General features: G+C 46.7%; 2 protein-coding genes across 15 annotated transcripts in view; one reads left to right on the forward strand and one right to left on the reverse strand.

Annotated features, from left to right (window-relative positions):
* ASH1L (ASH1 like histone lysine methyltransferase) overlaps positions 1-8,149 on the reverse strand; it is a 66,609-nt gene extending 58,460 nt beyond the window's left edge. For 2 of the 3 annotated variants that reach the window (XM_058159901.1, XM_058159900.1), the window contains exons 1-2: positions 7,514-7,691; positions 2,576-3,091 (exon numbers count right to left, since the gene is read on the reverse strand). In XM_058159901.1, the coding sequence (XP_058015884.1) occupies positions 2,576-2,992 (417 nt within the window). In that variant the 5' untranslated portion in view covers positions 2,993-3,091; positions 7,514-7,691. Of the gene's footprint in view, positions 1-2,575; positions 3,092-7,513; positions 7,692-7,863 lie in introns of those variants that run through there. The other variant, XM_058159902.1, reaches the window with a different exon arrangement.
* Positions 8,150-8,380: 231 nt separating this feature from the next.
* On the forward strand, positions 8,381-19,542 carry DAP3 (death associated protein 3). Of its 12 annotated transcripts, none has more exons than XM_058159907.1 (15): positions 8,382-8,735; positions 8,843-8,905; positions 8,990-9,084; positions 9,856-9,904; positions 10,470-10,586; positions 13,071-13,172; positions 13,682-13,790; positions 14,527-14,619; positions 15,066-15,196; positions 16,153-16,233; positions 16,332-16,487; positions 16,943-17,002; positions 17,538-17,627; positions 18,462-18,579; positions 19,384-19,542. In XM_058159907.1, exons 4-15 carry the CDS (start codon positions 9,863-9,865, stop codon positions 19,467-19,469), a joined length of 1,185 nt encoding a protein of 394 aa, XP_058015890.1. In that variant the 5' UTR covers positions 8,382-8,735; positions 8,843-8,905; positions 8,990-9,084; positions 9,856-9,862; the 3' UTR covers positions 19,470-19,542. The 12 variants fall into 12 exon arrangements, with proteins under 12 accessions (XP_058015894.1, XP_058015895.1, XP_058015897.1 ...); XM_058159909.1 differs by having other exon boundaries at positions 8,382-8,616; XM_058159905.1 differs by having other exon boundaries at positions 8,843-9,084.
* The last annotated feature ends 1,359 nt before the right edge of the window (positions 19,543-20,901 follow it).

Consider the following 20,901-nt stretch of genomic DNA (forward strand, 5'->3'; position numbering starts at 1 on the left):
ACAAGGCCCTTCGTTCCTTAAACCTCTCTCCCTCCAATAAACTTACAGGCCAAACCATCATACGGGAGACACATTTACGTCCAACCAATGACGACAACAACAAAAATCACACTGGTAAGGTTTTGATCCGACACTAATGATCTTAGAAAAGGCCTCCCTCTCCTCTGAACGAAGCGGGAAAAGAAAGACACAATTCTGCTTCTTAAATGGCAATGAAAAAAAGCGCAGCGGCCACAGCTCAATACAGACAATACCCAGAGATAACAGGTGGTGGCTATCCAAGAACATCTGGAGAATGATAGCTCGCCTCCCCCTGGCTCTTTACAAAATAATGGGGGAGAAAGACAGACCCCTCTCTCAACAGGCAAGCAACATAAATATTTATAGAGAGTGAAAGAACTGGGGAAAAAATGGGAGAAAAAAAGAGAGAGTGAGACTGCGCAGGTATTTAGACTTCCTCTACAAAATTTCTATTTTAATGTCACTGTTCTTAAAGGACAAAGTATGAATTGGGTTCTTTTGGTTGGGGGAACTTAGATACTGAAATTGTGGTAGCTGAAGAACCAGAGTTGTGTGTTGTTGTTTTTTATTTTCTGCCTTCCAACAATAGCCCAGGGTTACAGGTATAGAAGATAAATCATTCTGCTAATTTTAGCAGTTACATCCTGCAGCAGAGGTTAGAAACTGCCTGCTTACATGGCAAAACATCAGCTAGAGGCATGAATTTATAGAACTATCGGAGTCCCAAGAAGCTGGTGGGCGCGTTTTGTCAAATTGTTCAGGTCTGGAATTAAAACACCTGGATTTTCTGATGTTTTTATGCACGCTGATAATCGCAGGAGGCTCCCATATCCTAGCAAAAGCTTCCAAGCTATATTTAAAGCATCAACAATTGCATGGGTTCAAAAATGCTCGCCCAATTAAGCCATGCTGTGAAAAGGAATACAAGTATCTGAGTTTTTTTTTAAAAAAAAAAAAACATTCTCCTGCAGCTGGGTTTTGTATCTACCTATATTTGGAATCTAACTTCATTTTATAGGACTGAAATTCAAAGGAACTTTATAATTTAGGACACCGTGACATTGAGTCCTCTCTGGCTCCATTCTCAATCTTTATAATATGAACGTTAATTTTGAAAGCATTTTCACAGGGCTTTCGGAAAACATTCTAAGCACCCGAATGAAAGCATTAGAAAAACGCCACGAAGGGATTAATTCAACAAGAATAAATGGATGAGTACTGAAAGCAGGGAGAGAGAGAAATTCTATCCGAATCAGATACTTGTTTAGAGACGCCTCTGAAACCCAGGTTCGCAAAGATAATGAAGATTTTTGGCGAGGCCGGAATGAAACGCAGGTCAAATTCTGAAGGTGAACCAATGTCACCTGGGGAAAAGGGCAGAATGGAGTTTTAAACATCGCCACGCACACGAGCACATACTCAGCCTCTACAGGACAACTGCTCACCGACCTTCAAAATACAACGTTTATTGAAATATGGGCACTGGGAATCTCTTGAGAAATGATCTGTCTCACTAGTCAGCTACCAAAAAACCACCCCCTCCTCCTTGCAACTCCACAACGAATTGATACACCTGTCTTCTTTACACTTAAGTTTCTCCTCTTACAATTTCCTACCTGCTCTGGTTACATCCACATACTTCCTTGCCAAAGACGCCTACAGTTTAGGCATTTAGGAAACCAACACGCAGCCCGAGAAACACCGTTGCTCCTCAATGGTTATGAGGACAGCAGGGCACCCAAGGGGTTTATAAGCCAGAAAAGCAGAATATAAATTTAATAGAGAAAGGTTATCTGAGGGCTTCGAACAGCATGCAGAGGTTCCCCCCCACCCCCACCCCGCTATGGATGGACGATTCAGAGGCCACCGGAAATCCAGACAACTGGCAGAGACCACCACCAACCCATTCTGATCAATGTCTATGGAGATTCTCAGTCATCCAGGTCACGGTAGTTCCGAAGGTGCTTTTTCAAGAGGCAACTGGATATAATAATAATAATAATAATAACAACAACAACAACAACAACAACAACAACAACTGAGTTGGAAGGGACCTTGGAGGTCTTCTAGTCCAACCCCCTGCCCAGGCAGGAAACCCTACACCATTTCAGACAAATGGTTATCCAACATTTTCTTAACGATTTCCAGTCTTGAAGCATTTACAACTTCTGCAGGCAAGTTGTTCCACTGATTAATTGTTCTAACCGTCAACTTCAGAAGCTTCTTGGATGAGAAGCGAAAGGTCTTCAAGGAAAACCAAAGGTGTCCAGTTGCCTTTTTTTTGGGGGGGGGAGCACCATTTCTGATCGACAAACTCTGATAAATTGCCCAGATCTGGGGCTACACAGCGTAAGGGTTAAAATCAAGAATTTGTCAATTTAAAATCTCACCTTTCTCCTGAACTTTACAGGAAAAGCAGCATTTTTCTTAGGTGCTGGTACCGTATCCCGCAATATTGGGAGAATACCAACCAACCATAGCATGTTACATAAGGACTGCAACAAGATCCATGTTGTTTTACAAAAAAGAGGATTTAAACCCAAGCGCGACTCACCTGCTTCGCAGATCCTGGGTCGTTCTTCTCCTCACCCATCTTTCCAACTTTCTGCACCTTCCTGGGCTGCCTAATAGTGGTTTTTATGGCAGGGCGACAGACATAGTTTTCCAAGTTCTTGGGGGGTTTCTTAGTTCTCTTAGCCTGGAGGCCAATTTTCAGTTTTAAATTCCCTTCGGAAAAATTCGTCTCCTTCACAGAAAACTGGTGCTGGGCATCGGACAGGCTTCCTTCCTTCCCCGCCTCATCGCTGCCGCTCTTCTCCCGGCTCCTCCTCTTCTCCTCCTCTTCCTCCTTTGCGCTACCATCAACCTCGGCTTCTCGCCTAGCTCCCGTGGCGCCCACGGAGGGGCTCTTCCCAGAAAACCCTTCAGAACCAGAGCCCAACCCTAACATAGCAGTGTGCTGAGGGTCCATCCCAGTTATGGGCCGTGGCAAAATTTCTCCTCTTAAAAGACGGCAGGCAGGCGGTCCGCAAGTTGCTCTTCCCGGACATCGGTGGCTAACATCTTCTCACTGTTAACGGAAAAGACAGGGGAGAGAATGATTTCCCTTCCGAGGACAGAGAATCAGGATTATGTTAGGGCAGAGCTAAAAATAATAATAATTGGAGCCACTCCAGTTGTGCAAACACAAAATTTTTCATTTATGAAAATTAAAAAAGAAACACTTTAAAGAGAAACACAAAACAAAAGAAACAAAAAAAAATGCTTCAAGCCAAATGTTTCTTGAAATATCCTTTGAGAAGGGGGAAGATTTGTATTGTACAAATGTTTTTCATGGATTTCACACAAATGTTTCTATTGCGCATGGACACATCAATCCAAACAAACAAACATCTTTACATCTAACTAGTGACACTGATTGGCTTCTCTTAAAGACTATTTGATTGACGAATGAAGGCAAATATACTATTTGATTCAGACAGGTATCAGTCAGGTTAGCTGACCTTTTATTTTATTTTTTTTCTAACTGTAATAAATTACGCCAATGGGAACATCAATCTTGCTACTGGTTTGGTCCTCCAGCATTGCTTCTCAGCAGGTGAACATTCGCGACAACCCGAGGAGGAGGAGGAGGAGGATGGTCCCAGTCTCTAAAACACCTGATTCAAAAGCGGCCGAGAGGCTCTCCCTGGTTTCTCCTCCATTCTGGAATTTCAGCCCTAATTTATCTATTTATCACATGTATTTGCTGCCTATCTTGTGCTTGCAGGAGGGCCACCATACATAAGATTGAGGCTGTTTCTAATTATCCAATTATCCAATAATTCCAATTATCTCTATTAACAAGAGATAACCGGTGGTTAAATCTTAAGAACCTATCAAAGAGGGAACTCCCAACTGGAATTCCCCCAACCGGCCAAAATGGTTCTCTCAAAAACAGATTACAAAAATACCAAAATAAAATCCTCAATCAAACTCTGAACAAGTCAACAAGAAGAGATGGACAGCATGAGTGATAAGTATTTGGATCTAAGGTTGACGAAAGTTATCACACAAGTTATGAAGGGGATGAAAGTTATCACACAAGGAAAACAAGGAGAATCCTTATTATCTGATGATAATAACAAAAGTAAAAGTGCTCAGCTATAAAAATTTTGTTTCAGGGACAAACAGAAGCAAAGCTTCTACTAGATGAGAAAAAAAAATCAAATATGGATACCCAGCTTTGATAAGGTATATTTTATTCCCGTCATATATAATGACATGACAATCCTGTTCTTCCCCCTGGATATAGGATATGTTATATTGGATGTATTTTAAATCTTATATATAGCACTCTTTTTCTTCTCTTTTTTACGCACTCCAAATTGACCGCCAAATGGTCCGTGGGAGCTTGCACATTGTGGCATACGAAAACAAAAAATTATGAACGATCTTTATAAAACTATCTGCACAGCATCTGCAGAGGAATTACTCTCCAGGGCAGTTCTATAAACAGGTTAACCTGATTGTCAAGAATCTCTTTCGCCATATGGGAGCCAAAGGCTACATTTAAATAAAAAATTAGCATGCAAAGCACATGTAATCTGTCATGTGTGATGATCTATTATGGTGCATGGATACGCTGGGAAACAGCGATTGGCTGAGAGTTTTCCAACATTTGTATATCAAACAAAACACATGTGTTTTTATGCATGAGTGTGTGTGCACATCGCACACTCTGTGCTACTTCTCACAAATGAAATATGTTTTATGTTGAATATATGGCAATACTGAGGTGATTCCAAAGAATCAGTCTTCGGCTTGTACATACAGTTCATGCTGGGAGGGCCCAGCAATAATTCTTGGAAATCAAATTTATTTAAGCAACCCTCTGTAAAAGTTTCCAACTATGGAAATGTGGCCAAGAGTTTCATACACATTTTACAAGGTTCAGCCATCTGAATTTCCATCATATTGAAAACCAAAAAAAGACTTTATATAAATAGATATCTAAAACCAGAAGTCTACACACACAGCCACGTAGTGAAACAAACAAGTATAGAGAAATACGTCGCAATTAAGAACAGGAAGACTTCATCACCCAAATCAAGAATTCTGGAACTGTACCACAAATTCCAGTGAACAGTGAGGACCCAAGAATCTGATAACACAAAGTCTCAACAAGCATTCCAAGTGTAAATTGCTCTATTGCAATTTATCCCCCACTTGGCCCTGGACATTTTGCAAGAGTGTGAACAAAAATCCCAAAAGGGAAACCTACAAAATTAAGCTATGAGACGGCAACTGACTCAATCAAACTCTCCAATATAAGAGAGCTTCCCCAAAACACCAACATGTGTTTAGTTGGTGTGCCCCTCTTCTCAAAACCCTTTGCCAAAATAGGGAGACTCACACACATACCTAACTAGAGATCAAGCAGCTCTCTTAAGCCATCATCTCTCATATATCTAGGTATCTGGGGGACGTATTGTGCACGCAGGTGCAGAGCTATAAACCCATGCATTTATGAGATATATCATTGGAAGTACACACAGGTGTATATAAACTTACGTGTGCAAGCGTAATACCCCCCCACAAATGTGTGCATATGCAAACATAATACCCCCCCATGATACACAGCCTATAACTGCACACAGTCCTGAAAGTATCACACATAATACTCAGATAAAGGTCTGCACATATATGTTCCCCCCCATAAATGGCTGCACCTACAGACTTAATAGACCCAGATAAAGGTATGCATGCACACCTAATACACAGCAAGTGTGCTGACATAATACACACACACAGAACAACCCCCCCTGTAAACAGGTGCACACCCAATCCTAACAGATTCACACAAACGTGCCCTCACATACACGACACGTCAAGGTGTGCAGACAGATGACACTCCCCAATAAACGGGGATGCACGCAGACCTAATAGACTCAAAGGTGTACATACACACCTAATACACACTCAGATAAACGTGCGCTCACACAAAACACACACGCCATACAACCCTCTATATCATAAATGGGTGCATACACAAATCTAACAGATGAAGGTGCCCGCACGCACCCGCACATAAATACAAGACATATTGATACACATAATACACACATATAGATGCACTTGCACAATACACACACACCATACAACATCCCACCCACCCCCACAAACGGGTGCACGCACAACCCTAACAGACTCACACAAATTTGCACTCACACACATTTAGGTAAAGGTATGCACATACTCAGGACACTCCCTCCCAAATGTTGCACACACACACACACGCACACACAGAGCTAATAGGCTCAGACTAAGGTGTGCACGCACACCTAATACACACTCAGATAAATTTCAGTCCACATACACATACAAATACTCAATGCACATATTGATACACACATACCCAATGCACACAGGCTCAGTTACAAGTGTGCACACAAATCACACACCCACACACACGCCACTCAGGTAAAGGTGTGCACACATTCAGGACACTCCCCCATAAACGGTACGCACACACGCAGAGCTAATACTCAGTCGAAGGTGTGAACGGCACACCTAATACACGCTCTGATAAATTTCAGCACACACACAAATACTCAATGCACATGTTGATACACACATACCCAATGCACACATAGGCTGATGTGCACACACATCACATACACATGACACTTAGGTAAAGGTGTGCACACACTCAGCACACTCCCCCATAAACAGTGCGAACACCTACGCAAACACAGCACAACTAATATACACTCAGATAAATTTCAACACACAAATACTCAATGCACATATTAATACATACATATCCAATGCACACACAGGCAATGTTACAAGTGCGCGCGCGCACACACACACACACACACACACACACACGACACTTAAAGGTGTGCACTCAGGACACTCCCCCATAAAAGTGCGCACAAATGCACGCACACATAGAGCTAACAGACGAAGGTGTGCAAGGCACACCTAATACACACTCAAGATAAATTTCAACACACACACACACGCATACAAATAATACAACTACTGATACACACACGCCCTCAATGGACACGCATACCCAAAGGAGGTGCGCTCACGTCATGCCCCCTCCCGCACCCCATGCACCCCCTCCCTTGAACGTGTGCACACGCAGACCCCCCAGGCTGAGACAAGCGTGTACACACTCACGCGCGCGCAGAGGATGGCACCTCAACCCCACCGGCCCCGCTTGGCTACCAACCACCGTTTAAAACCCCCACCACACCCTTCGCCCTCCCCACCCGAAAGGACCCCCCTTTGCCCCACCCCCACCCCAACCCCGAAGGCTCGGCCTAGGCGAGCGGGGTCTTCCCTTCTCTCCTTCCCGGGCCTTGTCACGGCGCCTTTTTTTTGCCCCCCTCGGCCTAGCTGTCAGGGCGATGGCACGGAAAGCCGCCTTTTCCCTCCCTCTCTCCCTCCCTCTCCCCCCCGCACTTTCCTCACTGCCCTCCGCCGCCTCGCAACTCACCGTATCGCGGCCAGGCCGCCGCCTCCTCATCCCGCAGGCCGGATGGCGGCGGCGGCTGCTGCTGTCGCTGCTTTGCTGAAGCCGGACGCCGGGGTGGGGGGCCTCCGCCTGGCTCCCTTTCGCTCGCCCCCCCCTCCTGGGGGCGGCCGCGGGTCCAAAATGGCGGCAGCGAGCGGCGGCGGCAGCGACGGCGACGGCGACGGCAGCGGCGCTCTGGCCTCAGCGCGCGCCTGCGCGCTCCTGCCTCGCGCTCGAGCGCGCCCTGGCCACGCCCACGCCCTCCTTCCCTCCCTCTCTCTCTCTCTCTCCCCCGCACTTTCCTCACTGCCCTCCGCCGCCTCGCAACTCACCGTATCGCGGCCAGGCCGCCGCCTCCTCATCCCGCAGGCCGGATGGCGGCGGCAGCGGCTGCTGTTGCTGCTTTGCTGAAGCCGGACGCCGGGGTGGGGGGCCTCGGCCTGGCTCCTTTTCGCTCGCCCCTCACTCCTGAGGGCGGCCGCGGATCCAAAATGGCGGCAGCGAGCGGCGGCGGCGGCAGCGACGGCGACGGCGACGGCAGCGGCGCTCTGGCCTCAGCGCGCGCCTGCGCGCTCCTGCCTCGCGCTCGAGCGCGCCCTGGCCACGCCCACGCCCTCCTTCCCTCCCTCCTTTTTTTTTTTTTTTTTTAAAACAACCTTACTCTTTTTCCCCCTCAGCGCTTCGTTGCCTCCCTGACTCGGAGGGGAGGGGGGGCGGGAAGACAGACAGACAGACAGAGAGAGGAGAGGAGCCTCCGCCAATCAGCGCCCACCGCTCGCCGAACGGGCCCGCCCTCTCCCTCAGCCAGCCCGCCAATCGACGTGAGGAGGACGTAAGGGAGGAGCGGCGCGTACTCGCGCTCCTGTGGGGAGTGTGGGGAGAAGAGAGAAGAGGGGGGAAAAAAAAAGGATCAGGACGGAGGAAGAATGTCCCTCGCCGGGACCCGTCGGCCGAACGCGGAGACGCCGTTGGGCTGAGAGCGCGCGGCGGGTTAAGATGGCGGCGCCCAGCACGGCGGAAAGCTCCTGAGGGAACGGAGGAGTTGGTGGTTGTTGTTTTTTAAACCCTTCGCGGCGGACTAGCACGTCGGTTGGATTTTTTTTTTTCTCCTAGGGAGGAATATATATTTCGTTTGTGGCGGAAGGAGGGGATGGCTAGGCCTTTTTGAGGAGCTGTTTTGCTTTTATTCCCCATTGAATGCCAGGTTTGTGAGGCGGGGGGGGGAAAGACACAGGATTAGACACCGCCCCGCCCGTCGTTTCTCTTCATATAATCGCGCGAGGAGTGACAGTGTTATTATCCTTCTTCCAGGGGCTTGTTCTCTCCATCGAGCCTACCTGGCAGGGTTGTTGTGCAGCCTTTCCCGACCTAAAGGTGGGTGGGATGTCTCCAAATGCGGGCAGGCTACGAAGAGAAGAAGCTTTCTGTGAATTAAAAGTGTATTCCTTTAAAATATAGACGAAAATAGAGCTGAAGTTCCTCACATAAGTAGAAGAAACGAATCCTGAGGGAGAAAAAACGGCACTAAACAATCCAGCAAGAACCAAGTGCAGGTAGTCCTCGACTTACGACCACGACGGAGCCCAAAATGTTACTCAGTGAATTTTCCTCCCATTTGAACCACCTTTCTTACTGCAAAGTCGTTAAGTGAATCGCTCACTGGTTTAAGTTAGGAAACACGGTCGCTAAGTGAATCTGGCTCCCTCCCCCATTGATTTTGCTTGTCAGAAGGTTGCAAAAGGGGATCACGTGACACCCCCCCCCCGGGGACACGGCAACAACCGTCATAAATATGAAGCAGTTGCCAAAGCATCTGAATTTTCATCATGGGGACACTGCAGTGGTCGTAAATTTGAAAAAAAAAAGGTGGCAAGTCACCTTGTTCCATGCCGTCATAACTTCGAACGGTCACTAAATGGATGATTGTGAGTCGGGGGACTACCTGTATGTTCCATGTTGAAAGTTAGAAAGCAAAAATACTGAAAAATGGAGAATTGGGGGTTTTTTGGGAAAAAGGCATGCTTGAACTGGGCACAGCACCATATTTTTTTGGGGAATCTCATTGTTGTGTATTTTGTTGTATTTTGTGGCGATGAAAGAGAACCAAGGAAAACCAGGTCCTCTCGCATCTTATTAACACGTTTTCTAGAGTTGGTTTGCTGGTTCTCTTAATAGATCTGGAAACTTAACTTTCTCCTTTTACGCCATCAAGAGAGTTATATTAACCGCTGAGTTTTCAGAAAGTTAAAATAAAGTGAAAATCCTCCTTAAAATAAACATCCGGCTACCTTTTGCTCAACACAAACTGCTGTTATTATTGGCAGGGGGACAATGCTGAGGACTTTGCGAAAACTCATCCCTTGGGGATACCAGGTGAGGTCGCCTACCTGTCTGATTTGGGGACAAGGAATGGCGGGTTTTTTCCCCCCTGTGTTTTGATTTATTTATATAACATTCAATTTCTATAAAACTGTGTAAAGTTATTTTTGAACGATCATAATCCACATATTTGTTGTAGTATTCTTCACAATACTATTAATAATATAATAATATATAGTAACAATAATACTTAACATCATCTTCTTTAACAATTCTCCACACCGCCCTGAGTCCTTCGGGAGAAGGGCGGTATAAAAATCTAATAAAATAAAATAAATAAATAAATTAACTTTTCCTCTTCTTATATTTCCTCCTTTCTAACTTCTGTTTCTGTTGTCTAGCCATTGATAAAATAATCCCATATCAGGAATGGTTTTTGAGGACCCCGATCATGCTCCTCTTTTTATCTTCAGGCTAAGGATACCCAACTACTTGTTTCTAAATATGCCATTTTTTTTTAAGTTCTAACGGTTCACTTTTCCCCCCTCCCCCACCCCCGGCTGTCATTTTGAAAAGCCAGGAGATCTCCCTATTCATGCAGACTCTTTCTCTCCTATAGCTGGAACAGGATGGCTTTCTCTACTGCAGAACCTGGCAGAGGACAATGGCAACTCAGAATGCCCAGCTTCAACCAGAAATTCTCAGAGCGGCCTTTGTTACCAGCGAGAATGACCCAGTGAGTTAACATGAGGAGGCGTGGAAGCTTGGAAGCGGGGGTCAGCTATTCTCGACCGCTGAGCCCAAAATTTCTCTTGCAAAGTGAGACAGTTGTTAAGTGAGTTTTGCCCTGTTTTATGACTTTTCTTGGCACCATGGTGGAGTGAACCGCTGCAGTTGTTAAGTTGGTACCACGGTTGTTAAGTGAATCTGGCTTCCCTGTTAACTTTGCTTGTCAGAAGGTATGAAAAAATGACCATGACAATCTGTCACTAATTGTTCCTTTAAGTCTCCCAATGATGCCCCCTCCAATTTCCTGCTGGTTATCCTCTTCCTCTATTACTTTCCACCTTTCCCTGTAGAGTTTTTTCGTTACCGTGTTTCCCTGAAAATAAGACCCTGTCCTATATTTTTTTGAACCCTGGCCTTATTGCCATGTTCTCAAAAGCCCAATTGGATCAGAGGATGTCTTATTTTGGAGGAAACAGGGGTAGGTCCTCCTCTAATTGTGTACATATCTATTAGAATACCCTACAAAGAAAGTGTTGTGTCTGCGCCCCCTGAGCGGGGCCCCCTGCCAGAAAGTGACTTGGACAGTGAGGGGGAAGGGCCGTCAGGACTTATCTCGGGAGCACCAGCTTCCCTGGCTCAGCTCCAGGAGCCAGAGGCAGGCCAGGTGGAGGAGATAACAAGGCCTCCATCCCCTGACTCTTCCCCCCCCCCGGCCACGCCTCCAGACCCAGCTGATGGCAATCAGGCCTGGCTGGACCCTAGGTTTTGTAGGCAGGAGAGGCGGGAACAACAGAAGCAGGGGTGGGGCAGGCCTAGGAAGTGCTGAGTCATGGAGCCACACCCCACAGGATATAAAACCAGCGAGGGCTGCTATGCCACTTCGTAGCAAGCAAATCAACTGCTTAACTAAGAGCTGAAGTACTGTTTGTTCCTGGGTGACTCATCGGCATCAAGGGAGATAACAGAGTCACTTGGCAGACGCTCGCTAGTTTGCTGCCAGAGCTGATAGTGCCAGCTAATTAAGCCATTGCTCAGACAGAGGCAAGGGGGGACAGAACAGAAAATGAGTTCTAGTTTTCCTATAGAGTTGATTTTCAGTGCCACAATTTTACCCACAGCCTCCAGGGAATCTGCTTGGGAGATTCCAAGTCCCCTCTCTGCCTATAAGAAAGCTGCAAGCGTTCTTTAAAAATCTGGAATCACAGTTCTTTCTTTATATAAAGTGCAAACGTTTTCCGGGCATGCTCGCGATACCCTAAAAAATCGCCAACGTGCAGGTTTTGGTTACAATTTTTTTTAAAAAAAAGTTAGACTGGTGATGCCATGGCCGCCGATCACCCGCGATGTCATTTGTGAGGCTTGCGCAAATAATCAAACAGCCTTGCCGTTATAAAGAAACACATCTTAAAAAACAAGCAAACAGAACTTCCCCGTTAGGTGTGTGCCTGCTAGGGAGAAGATATCACAATCATCTTCATTTTTACACTACGAGGCTGCAGCAAGCGAAAAATGTGGCAGGCAAAAAACGTCCTTGCAAGGTTTTATAGCCGCCTCTGCCATTGAGAATTTTTTTTCTCCCCTGCTGAATCTTCTGGGGGGTCTCCATGGAAACCGCAACAGGCAGCCAAGACCCTGTCGTGTGACACACAGACACACACACACACACACCCTCCCAGCATCTGCAGAAGCACAGGGGGCCAGCCCTTGCCATCCAGAGGCTCTCAGTTGCCTGGCAACTGATCTTTTCCCTGTTGCTCGGAACAAATAAACCCAGTGTGGGTATAGATGCACCCAGAACGGATGGTGGAGATGGATTTAAACCTGTTTTTCCTCAGCTCGAGATCACCCAGCGGATCAAGGAAGAAATCTTCACCCGCTGGGCTAAAGACCTTCTCGGTCCCACCTCTTCACGCTGAAAGAGGGGAAGAACGTATTGCATGAAGGCTCAACGGCTTGTATCCAGAGCTCTCTCGATCCCTGCCCCCCACAACAACCCGCTGGATAAACGACAAGATATATAGGTCGTCCTTGACTTACAGCGGTGCATTTAGCCACCGCTCCAAGTTACAATGGGATTGAAAAAAGTCAATTTACACTAGTGCGTTTTTCACACTTTACAACCAGCACAGCATCCCCATGGTCAGGGGATCAGAATTTATGTGCTTGGCAACCGACTCGCATTTATGACGGTCGCAGTGTCACGGGATTCCCGTTTTGCGACCTCCTGACAAGCAAAGCCAATGGGAAAGCCAGATTCAGGTACCAGCCTCGTTATTAATAGAACAAGGGCAGCGATTCGCTTACCAGGAAAGGTCCGTAAAAAGGGGGCAAAGCTCGTTTAAATGTCTCACTTAGCAGCATAAAGTTTGGGCTCGTTTGTGGGTCATAGGTCGAGGATTACCGGAATTCCCCTGGTGGCAACACAGTCCGGTGAGTTTGTCATTCCCCATCCTCTGGTTCTCTGAACTCCTCCTTTCCATCCATCCTGCAGGCCAAACACAGCGGAGATCACGTAGGTCAATACTACACCATCTCCCCCGAGGAAGTGAAGGAGACCCTCCCTCACGGGCTCCCAGCTCGCTTCAAACTCCAGGTGACGTCTCTGCCTTTCCAAATGCTGCAGGGCGAACCACGGACTGGGCCGCCAGAACCAGCCCCGAGGCTTCGCTCCTCTCTCGCTTGAGCCCAAACTTCACACTGATCTTGCTGAAATGATCTCTCCCTCCCTCCGTCCGTCTCTGTGTTTCTCTCCCCCTCCCTCCTCTCCTCTCTCTCCCTCCCTCTCTTTCTCCCTCCCTCTCCCTCTTTTTCTCTCCCTCTTTCTCCCCCCCTCCCTCCTTCTCTCCCTCTCCCTCCCATTCTCTCCCCCTCTTTTTCTCTTCCTCCCCCTCTCTCCCTCCTTCTCTTTCTCTCCCTCCCTCTCTCTGTTTCTCTCTCCCTCTCCTCTCTCTCCCTTCCTATCCCTCCCTCTCTCCCCCTCTTTCTCTCTCCCTCTCTTTCTTAATTTCTCTGTTTCTTTCCCCCTCCCTCCCTCCCTCCCTCTCCCCCCTCCACCTCTCTCTGAAAGTCTTGACTGTCTTTCTCTTCTCTTCTCCCCGGCAGATGAAAACTTTCAACGAAGCTTGCGTCATGGTTCGACAGCCGGCGGTAGAACTCATCTCCTACTTAAAACACACCAACTTGTCTCATCCAGCCGTCCGGTATCTCCTCTGTATCCTTTGAAACAGAGCCAGGTCTCTCGTTGCTCTTCTTTCACTGAAGGAGACTGGGCAAGTTTCTGGTCCTCATGCTAAAGTAGTTAACAGAGAAGTGGGGTGGTGGCCTAGAGGTGGAGCCTCTTGCCTCACAAGCGGGAGGCTGTGAGTTCGATCCTAGGTAGACGCAGACATTGCTCTCTCGCTCTCTCTCTCTAGCACAATGAAGATATATCTGCTGAATATAATTCTGCATTGGCGACAGGCAGGGCATCCGGCCATTAAAACACTCTCCTAGCTCCATTCAGTTGCCCAGACTCCACCCCACAAGGGATGATGGGGTTGTTAAAAGGTGCTGATGCTAAAGTAGTTACAGAATAACAGAATAAGAACAGGGCTAGACCCGGCCCTCTGCAGGGTCCCTTCTCTTTCTAAATATCGGTGTAGTCCTTGCTTAGTGACCGTTCAAAGTTACAAAGGACCTCCCCAAGGGTATTTATGACCTCTTAAGTTGTGACGGCTGCTCACATACTCATGCTTAATCACACGATGGCAAATTGGGATGCTTGGCAGCCGGCTCAAATTTACATCATCCTGCAGTCATGTGACCACAATTTTCAGTGCCGTTGTAACTTGGAACGGTTGATAAAACCAATAGTCATAACTCCAGGAGTCCCTACCCATGCACGCACGCACATTCTTCCATAGTGCAGATGACGGGTACGGCGGTGGCTTCCTTAAACGGTTTTGAAGATGGAGAGAAGAGTACAGGAAAAACCATGGTTCTCTGCCACGCTGTGCATTATTGCGCCAGGCAGAATTGGGTCATCGTTCACATTCCAGACGGTAAGCAAAGCTGGCTGAGGAATTCTAGGAGTTGAAGTCCACAAGTCTTAAAGTTGACAAGGTTGAAGACCTCCGGACTAGTCAGCCTCCTGCACCACGGTGGGGGGGGGGGCAGGCATTTTTGCCCTCCCGAGCCTCTGTGCGCGCCCTGCACTTACCTGCATCCAAAACAGGCCATGTGGGGACTCCTGGGAGGAGCTGGGCGGAGCCAGCCAGGAGTGGGATTTGGGAGTTCTCCGAACTGCACAGAATCTTAACTAGAGGTTCTCCTGAACCCCCAGCAGCCCAACCCTGGTGGTGGTTGTTGTTGTGGCAAAAGGAGGCCATTGCATTTGGACAATGTTCAACTGGATGGCTTGCATTTTCGGCCGATGCTTGGACACCTGATGTTTAAAACGAGACGTTTGTGTGTGTGTGTGTTTGTGTCCTTTCTCTCCCTGCTGCAGCTCACCTGTGGGTGAAGAATTGCAAAGAATTGCTGCCATCGTCTTACAACAGCGAGCGGTTAGACCAGCCCGTGGAAGCGGCAAACTGGCTGAAGAATTTCAGAATCACCAATGGGGAAGTTTTAAGCCAGGTTGGCAGAATCTCTCTTAAGCTTTGGGGAGGGAGAGGAGAAAAGCAAACAACCCTGGTACTTGATTACGGGTCGTCCTTGACTTACAACCATTTGTTTAATGAACATTTGAAGTCAGAACGGGACTGAGAAAAGACCATTTCCCAAACTTACAACCATTGCAGCCAGATTCAGACTCTTGGCAACTGACCCGTATTTATGACGGTCGCAGTGTCCCGGGGTCACTTGGTTCCCTTTGGCGACCTTCTGACAAGCCAAGTCCACGGGGGAGGATAACAAACCCCGTGAGTCACTTAAAAGCAGCAACGATCCGCTTAACGACCATGAAAAAAGTCGTAAAATCAGGCGTGGCTCACTGAACAACCGCCTTAATTGCAGAAATTCTGATTCCGGTTGTGGTCATAATTCGAGGGCTACACTGTATTCTAACAGGTGTTTTTTTTGGTTGGAAAACTATATGGAGTTTCCAGGGTCAGGAGCAAATACAATTTCTGGATATTTGTTGTTTTCACATCTTGCTTTTAGTTGCTTCGCAATCTGACTTTTCATTTACCATATTTTTCGGACTATAACACGCACCTAAATTTAGAAGAGGAAGGGAAAAAAGTTTTTGGCCTCCAGGTGCCCCATTTTTGGGCCCCCCTTTTTTTTTTTGGCCTGTTTTTGAGGCTTTTTTCGGCCCGTTTTCAAGGCTTTTTTTGGACTGTTTTCAAGGCATTTTTCAGTGCATTTTCAAGGCTTTTTTCGGCCCGTTTTTGAGGCTTTTTTTTGTTCCGTTTTTGAAGCTTTTTTCGGCCCGTTTTTTTCTGGAACAAAAAACAGGCAGTATTCGATCTATAAAACGCACAGACATTTTCACCCCCTTTTGGGAGACAAAAAAAGAAAGACTTATAGTCCGAAAAAATACGGTAGTGGATTTTTTTTTAAAAAAAAACCCACACCTCTCTGCACTGCAGATCAAAACACAACAGAAGTACATCTGGGGCAAGCGAGATGTCACTGAAGAAGGCTGTTCGCTGATAGATTTGACTGAGAAGGTAAGGCAGGTGTGAAAAAGTGGAAGAAGGGTAGAGTTCATTTACTATTGTATAGCCTCACCTGTTTCCCGTCTTCCTTCCTTCCTTCCTTTCCTCAGGGCTTAGCTTGGGTGAAATATGCTAGCGATGTCGTCGGGGTGATCTTGAAAGAGCTGAAGCAGCAATCTTGCCAGGGGTCCTTCCGACTGCTGGTGGCGGTGGACGGGATCAACTCCCTTTGGGGGAAGACAGCGTTGAAGCACAACAAGCAGAACGTAGGTTCCTTCGTTGACCTGGCTTGCACGTCACACTTAGTGACCTTCGGTTGAAGCGGGGCTTAGCGCATAACGGTGGCGCTTGACTTAAAGACCGTTTGTTTAGTAATTTGTTCCGTAATGGATGGAAACGAATAAAGCAGAGAAGCAACCTGGAATGAAGGAGAAACTTCCTAGCAGTGAGAACAATTAACCAGTGGAACGGCTTGCCACCGGAAATTGTGGGTGCTCCATCACTTGGGAGGTTTTCAAGAAGAGATTGGACAACCGTTTGTTTGGAATGGTCTAGGATCTCCTGCTTGAGCAGGGGGTTGGACTAGAAGACCTCCGAGGTCCCCTCCGACACTGTATGTTCTAACCTTCCCAGTGTGGAGTCCTTAACGAGGGCGACGTAATGTTGTTTTCCCAATCTTGCTGAAAATGTAGACGTTTTCTCTTGCTCTCGTCCTCTTCAGGTCTCTGTGGAGGAGCTGACGCTGATACACAATCTCAGGAAGATGGTGGACAACGATTGGGTGAGGACAGCGCCGTCCTCCCAGGAAGCTTAGAATTAGAATAGAATAGAATCAGGAAAGAATAATAATGGATGGGATGGGATGGGATGGGATGGGATGGGATGGGATGGGATGGGATGGAATGGAATGGAATGGAATGGAATGGAATGGAATGGAATGGAATAGAATAGAATAGAATAGAATAGAATAGAATAGAATAGAATCAGGAAAAAAGAATAATGGATGGGATGGGATGGGATGGGATGGGATGGGATGGGATGGAATAGAATAGAATTATGGAAGAGAAGAGAATTATGGAAGAGAAGAGGATTAAGGAAGAGAATAGCATAGCATAGCATAGAATTCTTTATTGGCCAAGTTTGATTTAGACATACAAGGAAATCGTTACTAGTGCATAAGCCCTCACTGTACCTATAACAATAGTGATAGATCATTCAAACTGATTCAGAGCTGAGCGAGATGCCACGGCTCCTAGGAGGCTCGCCATGGATAGAAGTTGCGGCTCTGACGTGTTGTTTTTTGTGTGTGTTTTCAGACGGGAGGGGCCATCGTGGCCACGTTCAGCCAGACGGGAGCCCCCTTCACGCCCCGACCGCTTTATTTGCCGCACGAGTTGCTGGGACGGGTGAGTTGGAGTTCAAACTCTCCTCATCCCCCTGATTAGCCTCTTCAGAAGGACCGTCTGGTCCTTGAATACTGTCTGACCTTCCCGGTTTTCTTGTAGATGCTTCATTAACAGACTAAGTAACATCATCAGTGCTAGGAGGGAGAGGAGTTTGTGGAGAGGAGGAGGAGTTAACTAGGTAGCATCATCAGTGCTAGACAGGAGTGGGGTTTGTGAGGAAGAGATGGAAGAGGGGGACTGTGGGGTCCTTGGTGCTCTCTGACATCGATTTCTCGCAGACGTTTCATGACCCAGCTAGGTGACATCATTAGTGCTGGAAGGGAGCTATAAATCCTCTTTCTAGCACTGATGATGTTCCCTAGTTGGGTCATGAAACATTAGCAAGAAAACAGCCAAGCTCAGAGAGCATTAAGGACCCTCCTCCTCCTCCTCCCCCCCCCCCCCACTAAACCCTTATCCATTCTAGCACTGATGATGTTCCCTAGTTTGGTAATGAAAACGTCTGCAAGAAAGCAACCAAGAGCTCAGATCTACGATATGCAAGCAGGGAGCAAATCACACTCGCAAGCCCTGATGATGTTACCTAGTTGGGTCGTGAAACGTCCGCAAGGAAACAACCAAGGTCAGACAGTAGCAAGGAATCCACAGCTCAACCCTGAGCTACGACTGTCCTATTCAAAAGGAGCCGGGCTGGAGGATGGTGGATTTCACCTTCAAGTTCATTGCCCTCCTTCTCTTGGACAAGCTAAAAGAATCTCCGCTATTTCAATGAGATTTCATTGTAGTCATCTTCATTCACACACACCCTCCCCCCGTTCTTTTCCCAAACTCCAGGAAGGTTTCGCCGCCTTGGATCCTTTTGTTCCCATCGAGGTTTGCAACTACACGGATGCGGAGTTTGAGAGCTGCTACCAATATTATCTGGAGCGCAAGTGGCTGCAGCATGAAAAAGGCAAGTTTAGCTGTTTTCGGAGCCAAGCAGTCAGTTTCCTGCCTGTTTTTTTTTTTTTTAATTTGCATTTATATCCTGCCCTTCTCCGAAGACTCAGGGAGGCTTACACTGTGTCAAGCAATAGTCTTCATCCGTTTGTATATTATATACAAATTCAACTTTATTGCCCCCAACAATCTGGGTCCTCATTTTACCTACCTTATAAAGGATGGAAGGCTGAGTCAACCTTGGGCCTGGTGGGACTTGAACCTGCAGTAATTGCAAGCAGCTGTGTTAATAACAGACTGTCTTAGCAGTCTGAGCCACCAGAGTGGTAAAGTCAACAGATTTGTACACCTGTGTATCAAGGCCCCAGGCTAAAAAGCAGGAGACAGTGAGTTCTAGTCCCGCCTTAGACCTGAAAGCTGATTGGATGACTTTGGGCCCATCACCAGTGAATTCTAGTCCTGCCTCAGGCATGAAAGTTGACTGGGTGACTTTGGGCCAATCACCAGGAGACGGTGAATTCTAGTTCCATTTTAGGCATGAAAGCCGGATGGGTGACTTTGCGCCCATCACAAACCCAACAGCCCACCTTACAGGGTGGGTTGTGGGGGAAAAATAGGAGGAAGCAGTATTGGATACTTTCACCATCTTGAATTATAAAATACAGTAAAGGCAGGATTTAAAAAAAAACAACGTAATGAATAAAATAAAATGAATGGAACTTGCTCGTAAGATGATTTTGTGTTTGTTTATTCTGGAGCCCATTCCTAACCCCTTTTTCTTTTATATGTATATGAAATTCTTTCTATGCTGAGATAGCCAACACCAAGGAAGGGAGACTGGAACTCCGTTTTCTCTCCGGACGCAACCCCGGACTGTTTGAACGACTCAGCGCTTTCTTGTAGCAAAGGATCTCTCCCACCGACCCACCGACATCCTGGCTTAAGAAATCCCCTTGTAATAAACGTTCTAAAAAGATTCCCCTTTTCGCCTGTGCTTCTTCGTACACTAACCTGGAAACTTTGTCTTAGAAAAGTCATGTGTTTTTTTTGTGTGTGTGTTTGTTTTTTTTTTACAAAAATTCATCCAGTGAATTCAAACCTCGACATACGACCACAAAATGAGCCCCAAAATTCCAGGTGCTAAGTGACACGTTTTTTCGGTTTGCTCTGCTTTACGACTTTTCTTGCCATAGTTGTTAAGTGAATCATCTCAAGTTGATAAATGAGTAACCTGGTTGTTAAGTGAATCTCCCTCCCCCACCCGACTCTGCTTCTCAGGTCACAAAAGGGGATCCCCTGATCCCCCCGGGGCACTGCAACCGTCATAAATATGAATCAGTTGCCAAGCTGTTTCCTAGTTCCCTTGGATTTTGTTGGCAGTGAAAGAAATGAACTTTCTAAAAGCAGGAGGCTAAAACACACGATGAACGGTTGCAGAAACCGGGCCTGGCTAGTCTAGTGAAGGGAAGGGAAGGACCAGGGGAGACATGAGAGCAGCCTTCCAATATTTGAGGGGCTGCCACAGAGAGGAGGAAGGGGGTCAACCTATTTCCCAAAGCCCCTGTAGGCCAGACAAGGAACAATGGATGGAAACTGAACAAGGAGAGATTCAAATAAGGAGGAATTTCCTGACAGTGAGAGCAATCAACCAAGAGAACAGAAGTTGCCTTCGGAAGTTGTGGAAGCTTCGTCACTGGAAGCTTTCAAGAGACAGGACTGTCATCTTGTCACAAATGGTGTAGGGTCTCCTGCATGGGCAGGCGGGGGTGGGGGTGGGGTTGGACTAGATGACCTACAAGGTCCCTTTTCTGTTAATCTGTAAACTAGATATTAAGTCCCGACCAATGGTCTTCCTGGGTTTAAAAAACAACCACCCTCAATTCCACTTTTATTACATAAGAAGGTATGAGGATGGTGGCTCTCTCGGGCTTTGGACTAATTAATTTCAAGTCCAGCTGCTCACGATATGGACTAGAATAGAATAGAATAGAATTTTTTATTGGCCAAGTCTTTAAAATTATATTTAATATTAATATTGTATTTAATATTGGAGAGTTCAGTTTTCCTTCTTGGCGTTTCTTAATATTTAGTTTAAAGAGCCTGAAGGGACCTTGTAGGTCATCTAGTCCAACCCGCCCAAGCAGGAGACCCTACACTATTCTTTTAAGAGTGCAGGCTTGCTGATAGGTCACTGAACATAAATGTATTCCGGGGTGGATTTTTGAGTAGGTAACGGTATAAAACTTTCCATTATTCAATTTACAACACGCTGCATGAAAATAAAATCAACTCAAATCTGTTAAGAGCCAATTCGTGGCGTTAGTTCCTGGAGGCT

Source organism: Ahaetulla prasina, chromosome 17, assembly GCF_028640845.1.
Source record: "Ahaetulla prasina isolate Xishuangbanna chromosome 17, ASM2864084v1, whole genome shotgun sequence".
Classification (NCBI taxonomy): domain Eukaryota; kingdom Metazoa; phylum Chordata; class Lepidosauria; order Squamata; family Colubridae; genus Ahaetulla; species Ahaetulla prasina.

Excerpts from the sequence above, each read along its gene's own strand:
- DAP3 (XM_058159903.1), top strand. The coding sequence starts at position 9,358 with ATGGGGACACTGCAGTGGTC. Across the intron at positions 9,378-9,855 it reads ATGGGGACACTGCAGTGGTC|GGGGACAATGCTGAGGACTT; the intron begins GTAAATTTGAAA and ends TATTATTGGCAG. Across the intron at positions 9,905-10,469 it reads TCATCCCTTGGGGATACCAG|CTGGAACAGGATGGCTTTCT; the intron begins GTGAGGTCGCCT and ends TCTCTCCTATAG.